At 42.9% G+C, this 18,145-nt stretch overlaps 1 protein-coding gene across 9 annotated transcripts in view; it reads right to left on the bottom strand.

Annotated features, from left to right (window-relative positions):
• The window catches only part of MLPH (melanophilin), an 80,498-nt gene that overhangs the window by 27,261 nt on the left and 35,092 nt on the right, over positions 1 to 18,145 (bottom strand). For 7 of the 9 annotated variants that reach the window (XM_035139421.2, XM_035139438.2, XM_035139375.2 and 4 more), the window contains 2 exons: positions 10,559 to 10,722; positions 1,992 to 2,075 (listed from right to left, as the gene is read on the bottom strand). In XM_035139421.2, coding sequence (XP_034995312.1) covers positions 1,992 to 2,075; positions 10,559 to 10,722 — 248 coding nt within the window. The remainder of the gene's footprint in view (positions 1 to 1,991; positions 2,076 to 10,558; positions 10,723 to 18,145) is intronic. The other 2 variants (XM_035139392.2, XM_035139457.2) reach the window with 1 other exon arrangement.

The following is an 18,145-nucleotide window of genomic DNA, read 5'->3' as shown; positions in this document are numbered from 1 at the left end:
GGGGGCCTCTAGGTGTCAGGTTGGCGCTTGCTCACTTGTCCACCTGCCCACTTCCATGCATCCTTCCCCCGCCCAGTCTGCCTTGGAGAGCTTTCATCCCTGTCCAAGCCCCATGCCTTGCCTGCCTACCCACCTGATTTCCCATGGCAAGTTCTGAGCTTACATTCATTTGTTCTCGCCCACCACGCCACAGAGTCTGTGGCAGCCTCTTTAGTAAGCACCAGAAGGTGAAAATGATGAGCTCTAAAGCCTAGAAACAATGACTAGCCAACATTCATCATTTCAAACGACAACACACACACACACCCCATATTTATATGCTCCTATCTACGGAAAGTTTTGCAACCTGAGCCACATTGGGAGAAAGTTTTCCTTTGTTGATAAATCTGCAGAGACCAAGGGCTTTTTCTGGCCTTCATAAATACAGGACTATGTGGCGTGGCATTGCCACCACAGAGTGAGCTCCCTTGTTATGTGAATGCAATGACAGCCAGTCCAAGCAGGCTCATTGGGCTCACATGTTTCCCTTTTGCAGGAAAGAAGGAAAGAAGGAAAGAAGGAAAGAAGGAAAGAAGGAAAGAAGGAAAGAAGGAAAGAAGGAAAGAAGGAAAGAAAGAAAGAAAGAAAGTCCAGCTTTTTGCCTTCACTGCACATTTAACTCGGTGGAGTGGAAATGAAGAAGAACCACACCCTGCCACCTGCCCATTAAGTAGTTTCAATGTGGAGACATAAAACAGGGAGTTATGTTGTCTTCCACTTATACATTAAATGGGCAGCATAGTTGCTGTTGGAAAAAATTCACTAACATAAAACAGTGTCAAACACCTATTAAAAGTACAGAGAAAAGTTACACTTGCAGCAGCTGCAGCCTCCTTGGGTGCTGGCTGTCACACACAATGTCTCCAAGGTGGTTCCCCGTCCCAAGCCCCTCACTCCACATGACACGGCCAATGCATGCCTTTTATTGCTCACCTGCTGTAAAGGTTTGGAGCACCCAGCACATGCGATTAGTGTTTGGCAGAAACCAACCTGTCTGTGCACCATATGCAGCAGGCCTACATGGGTGAGGAAACCTGTTACACCCAGGGCTTTTTTCCCCAGCCACAACTCACTGGAACTGAGTTCCAGCACCTTTGCCATTCTAAGAGAATGAGGGAGGTATTCATGGTGAGTTCCAGAATCCAGCACCTCTTTTTCTAGAAAAATAGCACTGTTTGCAACAATATTCACATAGTTAAGTGTTTTCAGCTGAATGCATTATTAGGTCAGTGCTAGCATTTGTTGTGGCAGGGCAAGTTCTTGGAAAGGAGAATGCTCCAGGATGAATTCTGTATGAGGTGATCAGCTTCCAACATGGTGCTTTCTCAGGATGGGAAACTAATGTTTTCTGGGTCTTCTGGTCTTCTTATTTTTTCATTTTGCCAATGGATGGTTGACGTGGACCACAGTGAGGTGTGGCAAACGCTCTTGGGGAGACAGCGACCCCCAGAACCTGTGAATAGCATGTCCCTTCATCTCCAGAGTGCCTCTCTGCGACACTTTTCATCTGAAAAGTGCACACAAGTCTTCTGGCATCATACAGCAAGAAGAAGAAAAACATCCATAGATCTAAACTATGTTTTATTTACATTTTATACAGACAATCCATAATAATGTCTGTGTTCTCCAAGCTCTGGCAGAACAACTGTTGCATACTGCAAAAGTGAAAGTACAGTTCAATAACACGCTCAGACGGAAGAGATAAGACAGTCTTCTGTTCCTACATTCTTCTCGGACATCTCATGTGATTTATACTAATCACAATAGCTGCATGGGCTGCATAAAATCCCAGACAAATGGAGGAAGAAGGAGATGAACTATTCACCCATTCTTCCCCAAAAGGAAATGAATGCTAGTCTTCTCTGATGGCCACAATATCTAAAACACTCCCTTTATGATATAATAGGATGGACAACCTCCGGGGGGGGGGGAGTCCTCTTTCCTGAGTTTACCTCATCTGGATGAACCAGGATCTTTTCCTCAAGACGGTTCAGCATGCGCTCGACAGCTGACATGCGTTTGTTCAGTTCAAGAATCTAAGAGAAAGGAAAGACGACAGCATAGGATAGAGCCCACCACCACAGTTTTCTTAGCAGCTAAAGAGAAAGTGCAGAATAGCTTCCGCCACCTTTGCCCCTAGATGGAGAAATCAGCAGATTTGCAGTCCCAGGCACTGCAATAAAACAAAAGCAAAAACAGCAGCACAGCTAATTTTAATCCGTTAAAAAATAACAAGACAAGCCTTGTAATATTATCAGAATAACCCAAATGAGTTTGTTTTTTAAGATGATAAATGTGAGTAATTTCCCCCAGTTCTTTGCACTTGCAAACTGATACACTATGTACTGACTGGGAGGCCTTGATTTAAGTTCCAGATCAGTTATAAACTTGTATACTTTAACTTGCTCCCCTTTTGTTAAATGGGAAAAAGGTTTTTGCAAATATAAATGAAGTGAGTAATATAAATTTCTTCACACTGTAAATGTGCAATGGAAAGTACTGGATTCAACAATGCCAGATTATTTATGGGTAATCTTTTTTAGGCTTTTAACACAAGGGTTTGACACTCAAGTTCCCCAAAACTACAAATCTGTTACCCCAATCAAGGCAAATGTGGCAAAGGAGGAAGCTGCTCTACAGTTTGTGGCTTCCATATGTTTTATTTCATTTCATTTCATTTCTCAAAGCCCTCCTCACCCTCCTTTGCTTTCCCTAACATCCCTGCTACAGAGGAGCAATATGCAGTTGGTGGATCAGGACATTAGTATTTCATTTAACAACAGAATTCTGGGGCGGTGGCTTTAAGAGCGGAAGAGTAGTAGCAATTTGGGGGAAAATATACATTGTAGTTTGCTACATCAGATTGCAACCATTTTGTGTTAACATATTATTCCCAGAATCACCATGAAAACAATGCTTACATAGCGGAAGTCCAGCTGGGGAAGAACAGCATCTTTCATTAATACAGACTTTCATGCATAATGCCTAAAAAGGGGGCTTAAGGGGAGAATGAAGGAATAACAGGGACTTGGCCTTGTTCCGTTGGAAAGTGAACAATAAAGTTTTTTATTTGTTACAGTAAGTGGGAAGGGAGGAATGTCCAGATTGTGCAAGCTTAACTGCCTTTCCCAATAACTTCCAAAGTTTGAGTTTTATATGAAGTTATATGAAGGTCTCTCCTTCTCAAGATGGGGGAACAGGAGACAAGAGGCAGCTGCCACCTGAGAGGGCAACTTCCTCTGTTGGCCTGGGGCTCAAGCGTACAGCAAATAACACCGTGTTATATCTTTCTGTGTTTTTATATTGTAAGCCACTCAGGGATACAGTGGTACCTCGGTTTATGAACACAATTGGTTCCGGAAGTCTGTTCATAAACTGAAGCGTTCATAAACTGAAGCAAACTTTCCCATTGAAAGTAATGGAAAGTGGATTAATCCGTTCCAGACGGGTCCGCGGAGTACTTAAACTGAAGCGTTCATAAACTGAAACATGGGTGTAATTGGTTCCGGAAGTTTGTTCATAAACTGAAGCGTTCATAAACTGAAGCAAACTTTCCCATTAAAAGTAATGGAAAGTGAATTAATCCGTTCCAGATGGGTCCGCGGCGTTCATAAACCGAAAATTCATAAACCGAGGTGTTCATAAACCGAGGTTCCACTGTACTTGAATGAAGGGTTATTATTATTATTATTATTATTATTATTATTATTATTATTATTAATGTCATCAATGTAATTGATAATGAATACCTGAGACCTGCGGGTGTAGGGCAGTATATTATTTTTATTATTATTAATGATAATGATAATGATAATGGGACAATAGACACCCTGAGTGCTTTTATAGTAGGGCCTCTTATGCTTTTGTGGTTAATTGCCTCATTTTTTATTAATTCCCTCACAAATAATTTTACCATATGGATCTGCATAGCAGATTAAAGCACACTGGGAAAAAATGATTGTAAAATTGGCTAGGGTCAAAGTAAAGCTGTAATCCATATCCTTAATTGAAAATATTTTCTTATGGATCTTAATATGCAGCCTGGCAATGTTTCATGAAATTCTGAAGTGAGTTTTCAGCAACCAGGTCCAGCTTGAAGCAAGCACAACATTGATAAAATCTTTTGACAAATCAACCAGATGAAGCTGGCAATCTCTCGGATGGAAAACCAGAGAAACAAATACTTTGTAAAGTCTAGCACAGGATAGAGACTTTGTGGCAGATTAAAGGGCATCTGAAATATGAGTTCTCTCTGCCATGGTTCCAGTTTAGGATTTGCTGGCTGTAATTTCTCTAAGCCCTTTCCAGGGCTGAATGAAGACCAGAGATATCTCCCCTTGTGGGTTGAGAGAGGGTGGCAGAGGGAGTGGGTGGTCTTTTGGGGTGGCCTTTCCTCCTCCATCTGCTGTGGAAAATGACAGTCATGGGGCTGAAACTCCTCTGTAGTCACAAGTTCAGCTTGTGTCAGAATATTCTAGTCACCTAAGTTGAGCCACTAATTTTTAAAAGCTCTTTTTCAGTTTTCAATTAAAGCCATAGCTGCCAAGTTCTCCCTTTTTTAAGGGAAATTCTCTTATACTGAGTAGGCTTCCTCGTGAGAAAAGGGAAAACTTGGCAGCTATGATTAAAGCAAACGAGCTTATGAGAAGTGCTTCCCTTCCTTCATTCCTATCCCAGTTTTCCTGAATGTTGAATTGCTGAGAAGAGAGGAAATGGGAAACCAGTTGGGAGAGGAAAAGGAATGGCGTATCCCGGGAAAGGACAGAGGAGGCACAGGGGTGTGAAGGAGGGAAGAGAAAAACGATGTGTTGTCTGGATAGGTCATTTCATGGCACATAATGCTAGTGGACTCCTGCTCGGAAAGCCCATTCTTAGGTAGCCAAAAGGGTGGCAGGTGGCAGGTATCAGTAGTTTGGGGAAAAGCCAAGGTTTGCATAAGTTTAAAATTTTTGAGAAAGAAAGCTTGGCGGGGCCGGGGGGCATCAAATGAGATGACTGAGGACAGAATGCTATTTGACTAGTGTGTGGGGGGGTAAGGAATTAAGGGGAGCAGAAATGACACTGAGTATATCTGAAAAACAAATGATTGATCAGCTGGAGCGAAGCACCTCAGCTCTCCATGCAGCAACATTTTGTCAGAAGCTCTTCATGCAATTCTGAAGTGCAGAAGCCAACTCCCAGGGGCCAAGGTCCCTTTGCATCTCCTAGCATCTTAATGACTAACAGATGTAAACCTGCTTGCCTGTGCCTTGAGATCTGCAGGAGAGGCGCCTCTCGCTGTTTTGCTGTGATTACACGAGATATCGCTGGCATCATCATTGTTTAGCTTTCATTACCAGCTACTCCTTCAGAGGATGGATGTGGCTGCTAAATGTTTTTTGCACGAATGTGTTGTGATTCAGGTAATGGCTGTTTGCATTGTTAGATTGCATTGCAGTTTATTGTTTGCAAGTTGTTGCAAACCACTTCAAGGGCTATGTCGGGGAGCTGCATAGAAAGCGGATAAAACAGTCAAATTCCAGAGTCTGCCATGTGAGTCAGTTGCAGCAAATACAGCAAAAAGTCTTCTGTTGCAAAGGCTAAGGTTGGTATCTGGTTGGTGTCCCTTCACAGAATCCTAGAATCTTTGAGTTGGAAGGGACCCTGAGGGTCCTCTAGTCCAACCCCCGACAATGCAGGAATCCCAGCTAAAGCTTCCATGACAGGGGCCATCCAACCTCTGCTTAAAAGCCTCCAAGGATGGAGAGCCCAGATGCATCCATCAGTGGAAGGGGGGAGGCCATTTTCGGTGACTGTCCCTCCACCTGCATCCCAGTTCCCCATGAAATCTGCTGGATTGGAGCCCCCCCCCCCGAGCAGACTGGGAGGAAGAGGCTGCACGGGATTCAGTGTCATGTGGAGGTGGCTGTAACCACCCTAACAAATTTATTTAACATTTCCTAGTTTTAAGGGACTACCTGGGGGTTGTTTAAGCATTGCCCAAGAAGGTTGGTTAGTTAACATTTAAGTTTGGCAAATATTTGTTGAGGCAATCTAAAGCAAGGCTGTTTCTCCTATTGCTGTTTAAATTTTAAAGTATATCAAAATTTTGTCAGACAACAAAACAAAATGTACTTCCCCTGTGCGCAATGACAGAAAATCAGATGAATTTTTATTGTCTACACTGAAACACTTCAGAACTTTGAGTCTGATACTCTATTTTTCCCTTGGAGCAGAAACAAAATTTCAAACACAGTGGAATTTCCTGTAGGAATGAAATTCTATTCTGGAGTTGGCTCTAATTGAAACCATGCTCTTGTGCTCTGCTTCCACTTAAATCCTCGCATAGGTCAAAAGGACTGCAGGGCTCTCCAGAGAGCAGAATCTGCCCCTGACTGTGAACATGGCAGGAATAATAGGGTTACACTCACCTTATCTCTTATATCACGGCCAAGACTAAGCCACTTAGGTAGCCAGGATAATTGGATTACCCCCTTAGCTCAGCACAATTCATTAGACCTCAGTATTTGAATCTCTGCAGCTAAAGAAAGCTTGGCTCTTTCCTAATAAATCCCAATTGTGAGGCTTAACAAGTTCATGACGAAAGCAGACTACAAACATTCGGGACTAAAGCACGGCGTTTCTGACACATGTGCTATATCTGTATGAACGATGCTGTATCCTGCCTGCTAAAACAATCTCAATGCTAAGAATCTTAATATCTCAGGGCAATGCTAATGCCAAAAACATTCCTCTTAAGACATGTTCTGTTTAAAGGCTAATAATATATATGACAAAAATAACACCAAATTAAGTTCAGCCTGGATAGCTCAGTTGGTTAGAGAGTGGTGCTGATAAGACCAAGGTTGCAGGTTCGATCCTCGTATGGGACATATTCCTGCATTGCAGGGGTTGGGCTACATGATCTTCAGGGTCCCTTCCAATTCTATGATTCTGTGAAAATGAAATTTGTTTACGTGCCTTGCATTTGCATATTGTGAATCCCTACTGTAGTTTCTTGAGAATTGTGTGTGTTTCTGTTGTTAAACCCAAACTAACAGCTTTGGCTATAATGTCAGTAATTCAGACCCCAATACCTCTTTTTAGGCACATCCAAGCACTGGGGCAAGCCTGGCTCAGGGCACAAGTCCCTTTCAAATGTCTCATCCTTTCCAAAAGGAGTTTGCCACGTAGCATGGTGTGTGTGGCTTGAACAGGAAGAAATAACTGCACGCTTTTCTGGGTCATGGCCAGAATTTGTATTTGAGGTGGTGCTGGTGGTGAGTATTCAAGAGAATACAAAAGCCCTTTCCATAATCCAAATCCAGGTCAACTGTGGGAGTCTAATCTAAAGCAGACAAGAAGCCGGCTAGCGTCTGCTCTGGATTGAAAAATGTTTCAAGTTGTCATTGCTTGGAAGTGAAGTTGCAAGAAACACTCATTGAGCTTTTCATTAACTGAGATTACTGATTATAAAGGACCACCATATAGTAGCTATGTTGATAAAACAAATTCAGACAAGAGAAGATCTAAGAGTTATGGAATAGAAGTACAGTAGCTTTAATTTGCTCATCAACATGTGTTTTCCCAAGTAGCTCAAGGCTCTTGGGTAAAGAGAAATAATAAATCTCATTTTACAGAGAAAAATAACCACTCAGTTGCATCAGTCAGGCTAGCAAGTGACAAGTCACTGTGACCGAGCTCTGCTGTGATTTGGACACTTGGAGGAAACACTGAAGAGAGTTCTTGATGCTTAGATGCCCCTCTCCAAGATTTGTTCCTGATCCAAGAGCCCTGGTGAGATCAGTTTCAAGATGCCTAGTGTGGGGGAAGCCATTGGCAGCCAACAGAAAACCATAAAAGGCTGTGAAGTTGATGGCTTTCAAAAGGTGGGAATGTCTGTAAAAATCAATGACGCCAAAAGAAAAGAAGAGCCAAATTGTTAGAGGAAAGATAAAATGCAGTGTGTTTCTCAGTAAGAAAAGAAACAAAGATGGAAGGGCCTGTTCCTCATTTTAGTTCCTTAGCATTCAGTGGTAGACTATGAGAACCAGTTCTGGAACAACATGTTGCTGCTTCATTTCCAGGAAAGTAGAAGCAAAAGTGGGGCATAACATCTCTGCTTCACAGATGAAAATATAGCTGAACAGGCCAAAAAACAGCCCCAACTTCTGTGAATCTCCCCATCCCAACACACTCTAAATCTGAGGTGGCTAAACCTGAATCAAGGGACTGGCCCAGGCAAGGAACTCACTGATCTTGCTGGTGGTGGGAAAAATGAAAAAATAAAGTAGACGTGTCAGTATGGCAGGCAGAGAAAGCCCAGAGGCCAGATGGGGATAGGGAACAACATCTCCCTCTTCAGTTGAGTAGGGAGAGGGAATTGTTGCCAGAGCAACTGAAGGTGGAGGGCTGGGGGGGGGGGAGAGAGAGAGAAAGAGAGAGAGAGGGAGGGAGGGAGTTGTACGTAGGTGTAAGTATAATGGTTTAATTGACTCTGAAATTGAGAATGTCTGAATGTATCTTGCTAACATTGGAGATTTGCCATGGCTGCAGCCTGAGAGCTCTCTGAGCCACAGCCTCCAATAACTTCAGCTATAAACAGTTGGATTCAAGGGGAAATGTTCTTGGAGGAGAGAATCTGGCTTCTCATGTCACTTGCAGACAAATAATTAAAGGACCTGGGTAGGCACTTTCGACGCTCTCAGTTGTGGGAGTGTAAATGAATTGGGGTTCTGCAGTTCACCCCATCCATCCACACAAGGACCCTGACAATGGGCCAGATCCTTACCAGGAACTGCTTCGTGGGCCAAATTTGATAAATGGGAAGGGCCACTCACCTGTCAAAATCCCTATTACTCAAAACTTAAAGGGGAACGGGGAGGAGGCTTGTAAAAAATTTTTTTCAATATAAAAGACCAATGGAATCTACTGGTCTGGAAAACCAGTGAAAGTAATTCCTTTTTAATCTTACCAAGCAGTTTTTGGATAGATGGGGTAAAAACCTATTTTGCCCAAATTGTATAGCCATAGTTTTGGTTGTGTTTTTTTTAATCAATGTATTTTTCTTAAACTATTTCTCTTTCCAGTTGTTCTGTAATGAAATAGAAAAGCTTTAAAAAGCCAATAAAAATAAGGAGAAAGAGAACTGTGCAATGGGATGGAAGAACTGGGAAGTTTCAGATCAGTAGTTGCCCCCCTGTGGTCTACAGGAAGGGAAAAAACTTCTTAAGATTCTTGGTCTTGTTGCAGAAACTTAGAACAACTCTAGAAAGAGATAAGTTCACGGTGGACGATTGACAGATGAAGCTGATAGAATTCATGGAACTGTCCGAGCTGACTGGGAGACTCCGGGACCAGGGAAAAGAATCGGTGGAAGAAGATTGGAAGAAATTTAAAGTTTATTTAGAGAAGAATTGTAAGATAAGCAGTATTTAGTTACAGATCTGGAAGCAAAAGGAGGTTGTAGAAGAATGTTAGTTAAGTTTATTGTGGATTAAGATTTAGATAAGTATTATTATGGTATTGAATTTTCAAAATTTAATTAGAATTGATTTATATTTTAAGATAAGTATAAAATATTTATTGTATAGATAAGGAGTTAAGAGTGGTAATAGGTTTAAATAATTATTGAAAAGATTGTAATCAAGATTTGGAAAGTATTAAGGAAGTGATATTTAGAAACGTAGTTGGAAGGGAATGGAAGAGGTCGACAGAGACATGAGATATAAGATTGGTTGGAAATAATTTTTGTTTTTGTTGTATTGTGGATATTTTGTTATGTTGTGTATGTATGTATTGTCTTTTTGGTTTGGTTTTTATGTTGTTTGTTGAAAAAATTCAAAAAATATATTATTAAAAAGAGAGAGAGATCAGTTTGATCACGAATGCTTTCTCTAAATTCCACTTCTCATCTCCAGTTTGGGTGAAAATCAGAACCAAGGTGCGTAACCTCCTGTGGTTTCATTAAAAGTGGTGCTACATTTCTACTTGCAGCTTTTCAGAGACAGATAAAGCAGCATTGATCCTGCAGGTAAGATTTCAAGCAGTTTACAACTCATCAACAGGGGTTGTTCTGTTTTGTGCTCCAAAAGAAATCAATTGAATCCTATGCATTTAAAACACATGCCTTGGAACTAAAATTCAAACAATTAATGAACATAAAATGCAACAAGACTAACAGTGGGTGAATGGGATAGCTCTACAGCCTATAACTTCACGTCCATTTATGAATGTTTTAACATGGATAAGATGCTCTGTGAAAACCTTTTTTAGACTCATCAAAGAGGAAGGGAAGTAAGTTTTCTTGTTTTGAAGCCTGCTTTCTCTGAAACCTTGAAGAGGAAAAACATAAAAACATTTGTTGGGCAGGCATTTGACTCTTGCAATCTTGTGTTCTCTCTGTGTCAGTCAACCTTAGTCTCTAGTTTGCTCCTGGACACAGATTCTTACTCTGAGCCAAGAGTCACCCCTAAACCCCATCTCTTGCCTTACTTCAGTGGCAGACGCTTTGAAGGAAGGTATCCAATTCCTTATTTACCTGATTTCCAGATGGATTTATGTTTTCCTGGGATGAGGCTCGGCTCCTGCGTTTTGTGTGGTGGGGCTGATAGACGAGGGTCTTCTGCGCTCCCTCCATGTCTTCCTCGGAAGTGTCCAGATCAGCTGAGTACTGCGATGGATGCTGCTCATTCCAGGGACGGCCTTTGGGAACAGAACAAGGCTGGGATTCAGAGCAATAGACTCAAAACTCAATTCTTGTGTTTCAGGGCAATCTGAGCAAGATTACTAATTTCTGAAACTTCCTGGAAGAAGTTTCAATTTATTCACTTTGGCCTCAGATATGTTTACAGATATGTTTACAAAAACAGGGGATAATAATAATAATAATAATAATAATAATAATAATAATAATGTATTATTTATACCTCGTTCATCTGGCTGGGTTTTCCCAGCCACTCTGGGCGGCTCCCAACAGAATTAAATGCACAATAAAACATCAAACATTAAAAACTTCCTTAAACAAATCAAAAGCTGGAAGCAAATTAATTGCAGGGAATAGAATATTTCTATAGCCAGGTGCTTGTTCCTTACCAGTTTTCAACCCAGAAAAATCAAAATATGTGAAAAGTGTGGCCATTATTTCAGGGGCACAGAGACGGAGCTTCCTGCTCCAGCACCTGGGGCGGAGAGCAGGCGGGGGCGGGGCTGGCACGCATTCCGGGGGCAGAGCGCTCCGCCCTCATGGGCGTGGTGCACATTCTGGGGGCAGGGACAGCCGCGATGTATTACCGTACCTACTTCTTTAAATGTTTGCAAGAGTGAGGGGAGGCTTAACCTCGTCCCTGTGCTTTCCCACTTTTTGTGGCAATTTGACCTATTAAGAGAAAGTTACATGTACCCCAAAGTTTTCTCTCATGGAGCAAAAAGCCACTTTGGGGATTGGGAGGGAGGGTAATGTTTATTGGGGAAACGATGCTTAGAAAGAGGTAAACCCCGCTACGCTGCAAACAATGGACAATGACTGCTCTCCATTTATTGCTCCCCAACGCCCTATGTTAAGAGGCAGGAGACCAGGCTCACAGAAACTCCTGCTGCCTTCAGTGGCTAGCCGCCTATGCAAAACTCTCCAAACACATCACGCTCTAGGGGACCCTTCTCAAGTTTGCTTAGACACCATCAACCATAACATCCTTCTGGACTGTCTAGAGGGGTTGGGAGCTGGGGGCACTGTCATACAGTGGTTCCGCTCCTTCCTCCTGGGCCGTGTTCAGAAAGTGGTGGTGGGGGATGAGTGTTCAGACCCCTGGCCTCTCACTTGTGGGGTCCCTCAGGGTTCTGTCCTCCCCCCCCCATGCTTTTTAACATCTATATGCAGCCGCTGGGAGAGATCATCAGGGGGTTTGGGCTGGGTGTTCAGCAGTATGCAGATGATACCCAGCTCTACCTCTTTCAAATCAGAACCAGTGAAGGCAGTGAAGGTCCTGTTTGAGTGCCTGGAGGCAGTTGGAGGATGGATGGCGGCTAACAGATTGAGGTTGAATCCCGACAAGACAGAAGTACTTTTTGTGGGGGACAGGAGGCGGGCAGGTGTGGAGGATTCCCTGGTTCTGAATGGGGTAACTGTGCCCCTGAAGGCCCAGGTGTGCAGCCTGGGAGTCATTTTGGACTCACAGCTGTCCATGGAGACGCAGGTCAATTCTGTGTCCAGGGCATCTGTCTATCAGCTCCATCTGGTACACAGGCTGACCCTACCTGCCTGCAGACTGTCTCGCCAGAGTGGTGCATGCTCTAGTTATCTCTCGCTTGGACTACTGCAATGCGCTCTACGTGGGGCTAGCTTTGAAGGTGACCAAGAAACCACAACTAATCCAGAATGCGGCAGCTAGACTGGTGACTGGGAGTGGCCGCCGAGACCACATAACACCGGTCTTGAAATATCTACATTGGCTCCCAGTACGTTTCCAAGCACAATTCAAAGGTCCTGACCTTTAAAGTGGCCTCGGTCCAGTATACCTGAAGGAGAGTCTCCACCCCCAGACACTGAGGTCCAGCACCGAGGGCTTTCTGGCAGTTCCCTTGTTGCAAGAAGCCAAGTTGCAAGGAACCAGCCAGAGGGCCTTCTTGGTAGTGGCTCCCACCCTGTGGAACGCCCTCCCATCGGATGTCAAAGAGAAAAACAGCTACCAGATTTTTAGAAGACATCTGAAGGCAGGAAAGATTTGATTTATGGGGACTGCTCTAAGATGGCTGCGGCTGGCTGTTGCTGGCTGCTGCCGGCTGTGAGAAAGATCTTTGGGTTTTTGGACGGACTTGGCAAGAGACCAGCGTGCGAAGAGACAGTGTTAATTTATAGAGGAATCACAGGCATAATTTCACACAGATACATATATGGTTTGGTCAAACTCGCCTATTCGAAAAAACTCAGGGGCTTGAAAGAAGATGGAAGGATTTTAATAGACTATTGGATAAGATCTGGACTTGATTAATTAGAAAGCACTGAATATAAGAGAACTAGGCTTTCTGAGTCTGAAGCATGGGAAGTCACATTTAAATTTGTATAATTTGGCAGAAGATTTGGATTAATTGTTTAATTGATATTTGTATAATTTGTATAATTTGAAAATGGATTAGATGTTTAAATTGGAAAATCTAATAAAAATGTTTATTAAAAAATATAGAAGACATCTGAAGGCAGCCCTGTTTAGGGAGGCTTTTAATGTTTAATAGATTACTGTATTTTATTTTTCTGTTGGAAGCCGCCCAGAGTGGCTGGGGAAACCCAGCCAGATGGGTGGGGTATAAATTAATTTATTATTATTATTATTATTATTATTATTATTATTATTATTATTATTATTATTTCCTCTGTAACTACAAGGGGAAGGCTCTTGTCACCAATTCTGGAGTTTTGACCCTGTATTTTCAACAGTAGCTCAGCCCTGGTTTGTTGCCGGGCTTTAAACTCTGAGCAGCATTACCTAACCAACAAATGAGGAACACGCTGAGCAGCATTTGAGAGGCTGCAGGTGTCTAATCTTTGCACCATGCACTTTCCTGTTTTGTTACCTTGTTAAGAGAAACCACATTAGGGATAATTTAGTTTACGATAATCACATTTTCCAGATATTTATAGTAACTGTAAAGCACTGAACCCTGTGGCACAACAAAACCTTCTGAGAGGAACTGGACTGGGATCCATTTCCATAGACAATTTGACAATAAGTTCACTTAAAATGCAAACCTATGATGGGCAATGTGAGACGAGGAAAAAGAACTATCTTCGTCCTACTGCAGGGCGTTCTGCGGCTTGCCAAAAGGTGTAAATCAAAGTGCCATCCCCTTATGCAGAGTTAATACTGTAACTTGCTCATAAATACAAAGAAAACAAAGGAGCTTGTGGTGGACTTTAGGAGACAGAAGAACGAGGTCCAGCCACTTTTGATTGACGGAATTTGTGTGGAGAGGGTAACAACGTTTAGATTTCTAGGCATTGAGTTACAGGAGGATCTGTCCTGGAGTGTTAACACAAGGGGGCTTGTGAAGAAGGCACAGCAGAGACTGTATTTTTTGAGAATTTTAAGGAAAAACCATCTTCCACAAAAGCTGCTGCTTGCCTTCTATCACTGTGCCATACAGAGCGTGCTCACGTACGGTTTATGTGTGTGGTACGGAAGCTGTACTTCTCAGGACAGAGCAGGGCTGTGTAGAATTATTAAAACAGCAGAGAGCATTATTGGCTGCTCACTCTCCACCACCACGTGCCATAGAAAAGCTACACCACCACGTGCCATAGAAAAGCACTAGACATATCAAGAGATCCAACGCACCCTGGTCACCATTTCTTTGAGCTCCTGCCATCGGGACGGAGATATAGAACTATGCAGGCAAGAACAAGCCGTCTCAGGAACAGTTTCTTCTCTAGAGCGATTTTGGCCTTAAATGGAAAGCCTGGACTTTGAAGTCATCTTATTTTACTTGTTATTTGTATTATATTTACTGTTTTTAATTAGGTTTTGTAATTTTGGATTATGCGGAATGCTTTATCTGAGTGGATGTAGCAACCGAGTAATTTCGTTGTTCCCGCAAGGGGACAATGACAATAAAGATATCTTAAGTGCCAAGAAAGAAGGTCTTCCATCTGCCAGAACTGTAGGCAGTTAGCGATGGCTTGGGCTTATGCTATTGGAGTGTCTGTGCAATGACTTCATTCCAACTGCCCTTCTAGAAATGCATGCCAGATCAAGAGCTTATTGTATGGGCCAACTTGTCTTGTCTGTACCATTTATGACTGGAAGATTGAATTCCATGCACTGCCACATGAGGGTGTGGGTGTGTGTACAGTTTATAGACCTGCAACGATTGCTGATGTGGCAGCCTCAAAGTTCTAGGCAGCCTTGAACCAGGGTTATGAGGGAGAGGGAGAGGGGAATTTCGGGGGGGGGACTTGGGGTCTCTTCCAACTGGGCTTGGGGTCAGGCTTGGAGCTGGTTTGCTAGCAATCACCATTTCAGCCGGGGAGGGGGAGTTGCAGAGAGTGGGAGAGGGAAATGCAGGGACTGGAGTTCTTTCACCTCACAGCTACCATCCCCACAATCCTAATCCCCCTTCAGGATACTTAGTGTATAAACTATCAGGGGTTTACCAATTCCCCTACAATTTATACTCCAAGTATCACTCTGTGATATACAGTCAGCAGAAACAAGACCTGGAGCTGACTGTGGCTCAGATCATCAGCTTCTTATAGCAAAATTCCAGCTTAAACTGAAGAAAGTAGGAAAAACCACTGGGGCAGTAAGATACAATCTAAATCAAAAATCCCTTATGAATACACAGTGGAAGTGAGGAACAGGTTTAAGGATTTAGATTTGGTGGACAGAGTGCCTGAAGAACTATGGATGGAGGCTCATATTATACAGGAGGCAGCAATGAAAACCATCTCAATGAAAGGGAAATGCAAGAAAGCAAAGTGGCTGTCCAATGAGGCCTTATAAAATAGTGGGGGAGAGAAGGCAAGCAAAATGTGAGGGAGATAGTGAAAGATACAGGAAATTGAATGCAGACTTCCAAAAAATAGCAAGGAGAGAAAAGAGAGCCTTCTTAAACGAGCAATGCAAAGAAATAGAGGAAAACAACAGAATGGGAAAAACCAGAGATCTGTTCAAGAAAACTGGAGATATGAAAGGAACATTTCGTACAAAGATTACCATAATAAAGGAAAAAAGTGAAAAGGACCTAACAGAAGCAGAAGACATCAAGAAGAGGTGGCAAGAATACACAGAGGAATTATACCAGAAAGATATGGAGGTCTTGTACATCCCAGGTAGTGTGGTTGCTGACCTTGAGCCAGACATCCTGGAGCGTGAAGTCAAATGGGCCTTAGAAAGCACTGCTAATTAACAAGGCAGGTGGAAGTGATGATATTCCAGCTGAACGATTTAAAATTTTAAAAGATGATGCCGTTAAGGTGCTACACTCAATATGCCAGCAAGTTTGGAAAACTCAGCAGTGGCCAGAGGATTGGAGAAGATCAGTCTACATCCCAATCCCAAAGAAGGGCAGTGCCAAAGAATGCCCCAACTACCGCACAATTGTGCTCATTTCACATGCTAGCAAGGTTATGCTTAAAATTCTACAAGGCAGGCTTAGGCAGTATGTGGACCGAGAACTCCCAGAAGTGCAAGCTGGATTTCGAAGGGGCAGAGGAACCAGAGACCAAATAGCAAACATGCGCTGGATTATGGAGAAAGCTAGAGAGTTCCAGAAAAACATCTACTTCTGCTTCATTGACTATGCAAAAGCCTTTGACTGTGTCGACCACAGCAAACTATGGCAAGTTCTTAAAGAAATGGGAGTGCCTGATCACCTCATCTGTCTCCTGAGAAATCTCTATGTGGGACAAGAAGCTACAGTTAGAACTGGATATGGAACAACTGAGTGCTTCAAAATTGGGAAAGGAGTACGACAAGGTTGTATATTGTCTCCCTGCTTATTTAACTTATATGCAGAATTCATCATGCGAAAGGCTGGACTGGATGAATCCCAAACCGGAATTAAGATTGCCGGAAGAAATATCAACAACCTCAGATATGCTGATGACACAACCTTGATGGCAGAAAGTGAGGAGGAACTAAAGAACCTTTTAATGAGGGTGAAAGAGGAGAGCGCAAAATATGGTCTGAAGCTCAACATCAAAAAACTATGATCATGGCCACTGGTCCCATCACCTCCTGGCAAATAGAAGGGAAAGAAATGGAGGCAGTGAGAGATTTTACTTTCTTGGGTTCCATGATCACTGCAGATGGTGAGAGTAGTTACGAAATTAAAAGACACCTGCTTCTTGGGAGAAAAGCAATGACAAACCTAGACAGCATCTTAAAAAGCAGAGACATCACCTTGCCTACAAAGGTCCGTATAGTTCAAGCTATGGTTTTCCCAGTAGTGATGTATGGAAGTGAGAGCTGGACCATAAAGAAGGCTGATTGCCAAAGAATTGATGCTTTTGAATTATGGTGTTGGAGGAGACTCTTGAGGGTCCCATGGACTGCAAGAAGATCAAACCTATCCATTCTTAAGGAAATCAGCCCTGAGTGCTCACTGGAAGGACAGATCCTGAAGCTGAGGCTCCAATACTTTGGCCACCTCATGAGAAGAGAAGACTCCCTGGAAAGGGAGTCACTAGGAGAAGGGGACGACAGAGGACGAGATGGTTGGACAGTGTTCTCGAAGCCACCAACATGAGTCTGACCAAACTGCGGGAGGCAGTGGAAGACAGGAGCGCCTGGCGTGCTCTGGTCCATGGGGTCACAAAGAGTCGGGCACGACTAATGATTAAACAACAACAATCACTCCTCCTGTCATCGCTTCCTCTCTCCTCTGCAAAACAAAATACTACTCAACATTACATACATGCCAGGAAACTCATAGATCCTTGTTAGATTATTTTAAATTTATTATTAACATTTTAATTTAGGGAGAGAAATGCTCCCCAAGTGTTTGGGTGACACACCCTTATTTTTGGGAGGTCTCATTTCACTTGCAGACTGACAGGCCCTTAACCAAAATAAAAAAATTCCTTCAGTAGCACCTTAAAGACCAACTAAGTTTATATTTTGGTATGAGCTTTCGTGTGCATGCACACTTCTTCAGATACACTAGAAACAGAAGTGTCAGACCCTATATATATACAGAGGGTGGTGGGGGTGGGTGGGAATGGGAACAGACTGGAAAGGGAAGTTGCTGAATTGGAAATCATTACCAAGCTTAAAACCATGGAAGCACCTGGGATGAATAGAGATATCGGATTCTTATCTCATTATGCATGATCAAGCTTTCTTTAGCACCTCAGCCCAGGACTAATTGCAGCCATCAGCAGCCATTAACACCCATCTACAGGTTTACCACTCCCATCAGCCCATCTCCCATTCCCACCCACCCCCACCACCCTCTGTATATATATAGGGTCTGACACTTCTGTTTCTAGTGTATCTGAAGAAGTGTGCATGCACACGAAAGCTCATACCAAAATATAAACTTAGTTGGTCTTTAAGGTGCTACTGAAGGAATTTTTTTATTTTGCTTCGACTCAGACCAACACGGCTACCTACCTGTAACTAGGCCCTTAACC

Source organism: Zootoca vivipara, chromosome 1 (assembly GCF_963506605.1).
Source record: "Zootoca vivipara chromosome 1, rZooViv1.1, whole genome shotgun sequence".
NCBI classification, from domain to species: Eukaryota; Metazoa; Chordata; class Lepidosauria; order Squamata; family Lacertidae; genus Zootoca; species Zootoca vivipara.
This window is presented reverse-complemented; position numbering and strand designations above follow the sequence as displayed.